General features: G+C 67.0%; 1 protein-coding gene across 1 annotated transcript in view; it reads right to left on the bottom strand.

Moving 5' to 3' along the window:
- Positions 1-20: 20 nt before the first annotated feature.
- LOC104995841 (polycystin-1-like) overlaps positions 21-1,911 on the bottom strand; it is a gene marked incomplete at its 5' end in the record, with an annotated part of 19,520 nt that continues 17,629 nt past the window's right edge. Inside the window, 4 exons of the mRNA XM_010849888.1 lie at positions 21-1,120; positions 1,214-1,519; positions 1,594-1,728; positions 1,801-1,911. Coding sequence (XP_010848190.1) covers positions 650-1,120; positions 1,214-1,519; positions 1,594-1,728; positions 1,801-1,911 — 1,023 coding nt within the window. The remainder of the gene's footprint in view (positions 1,121-1,213; positions 1,520-1,593; positions 1,729-1,800) is intronic.

Below are 1,911 nucleotides of genomic sequence, written 5' to 3'. Positions count from 1 at the left end.
TGCTCTTCCGATCTCTGCTCCTCCAGCTGGGTGGGCAGGTGTCTGGGGAGAAAAGGACAGCTCTGGCGGTCCCAGCTCCCCTTCAATGTGGGTGACAGTGGGCACAGGCTGCTTCAGCCACCAGATCCCTTGGCTGTATCGAAAAATAAAGCGACATACAAAAATATATACATTTTAACCCCACATAAATTACAACAGACACACGGCGGCAGCTGGAGGCGAGTGCACTGAGCAGGGACGGAGGAGGTAATAACTTAGGGGAGGACGACAGGAGTGCGGGCCCCTCCCCAGAGCCTGGGGCCTTGGCAGGGGAGACATCAGCCAGGAGGGGGCCGGGCACAGCCCGCTGTACCTGAGGACTCGGGAAATAAATAGCGTCTGAGGCCGGGCACTCATCCAGCACTGCTGTGTCCTCCCACAGGAGTGGGAGGGGACCCTGGGTCCGAGCTGGCCACGTGGCCTCTGTAAAGTGCTGAAGCCCACAGAGAGCCTGCCTGCTCTCTGGGGACCTGCGTGCAGCTATTCTGCCTGGCCCGCGACTGAGGGTGGCAGAAGGTGATAATACTGAGCGGTGTCTGCTCTGGCTCCGAGGGGCCAGAGGGGAGCCACGGGCGCGCCCTGGGGAGAGGGGAGCCCAGAGGCCCTGGCACTAAGAGCTGCTGGGGTGGATCTTGTTTTTGGCCCGCAGTGATGCTCTGCTGGGGCCTGTAGACAGGCCGATGCCGCGACTGGCCCGGGCAAGGCGGCTGGGCAGGATGGGCCGCAGGCCTGGGGAGGGGCTTGGGGGCTGGGAGGCCAAGGGCGCACTGCTCCTGCGGCCGTGCAGGCACTGCAGGCGCCGCTCCAGCTGATAGACGTCCTCTGTGGCCTGGTTGAGCCGATCAAACTGCGTGAGTAGGGCCTCAAACACAGCATGGAGGCGGGAGGGCTCGGGCTCCAGCTCTCGAGGCCCCGGCCGGCCCAGGCCCAAGCTCAGCCCCTCCAGCTGGCTGGAGGAGGTGGAGGCGCGGGAGGCACCAGAGCCCCCGCTGGGTGGCGGCGCGTCTGTTGAAGCCTTGGAGCCCCGGGATGAGCGGGAGGGCAGCGGCTCCATCCCTTCAAAGCGGACTTTGTGGCGGAACTGGGGGCGGCACAGGGGCTCGGTCAGTCCGGCTGCGCCCTGGGCTCTGCTGGGCCCAGGGTGCGTCCCTCTCCCCCCCTGGGCCGTACCCACCTCCTTGACCTTGCTGAAGCCCATCCAGAGGCGCAGGCGGCGCAGGAACAGCTCCACCATCTCGTAGTCCTGCGGCTCCCAGGCAGGGCGGTACAGCTCCCCACGCAGAGTGTGGTACCGCCACCGCAGAAGAACAGACCCCAGCCTCAGAGCCCCCCACAGACGCAGAGCCCAGAGCCCCGTGCACAGCATGGGGGACAGGCGCCAGGACTCCGCAGGGCACAGGGCAGGAACCCCGGTCCCAGGGCACAGCACCAGGAGGGCCTGGGCAGCGCTCCGAAGCGAGTCCACACAGGAGGAAACCAACTGCGGGGGAGGGGAAACGAGTGAGGGGCGGGCCCGGGATCAGCCGCCTTCCCACGGCCCCCCACCGGACCTACCAGGACAGCAAGCTGCGCGTAGGCTGCGGCGAGTACCACCAGGCCTAAGGCTGCCCCCGCGAGCTCGGGCAGCGCCCGGCACAGTGTCTTCCCAAAAACCGACCACTGGCGCACAAAGCGCAGCTGCTGGGCGGCCTGCGAACACAGGGCGTCAGCCGACTAACCCTGCCAACGCTGTCCGCCCCGCCCCACCGGTTCAGCCCTCACCTTGACCAAGAGCAGGAAGAGCAGCGAGGCGGTCAGGCCGCGAGCCACGGCGCTCAGTTGAGCCACCTGTTCGAAGCTGGTGAAGCGGCGCGGGCGGCGGCGCAGGAAGCG

The sequence above is a fragment of the Bison bison genome, unplaced genomic scaffold (assembly GCF_000754665.1).
Source record: "Bison bison bison isolate TAMUID 2011002044 unplaced genomic scaffold, Bison_UMD1.0 scf7180017851022, whole genome shotgun sequence".
In the NCBI taxonomy this organism is placed as follows: Eukaryota; Metazoa; Chordata; class Mammalia; order Artiodactyla; family Bovidae; genus Bison; species Bison bison.
Note: the sequence above shows the minus strand (reverse complement) of the source record. Positions and strands in the feature narration are given on the sequence as shown.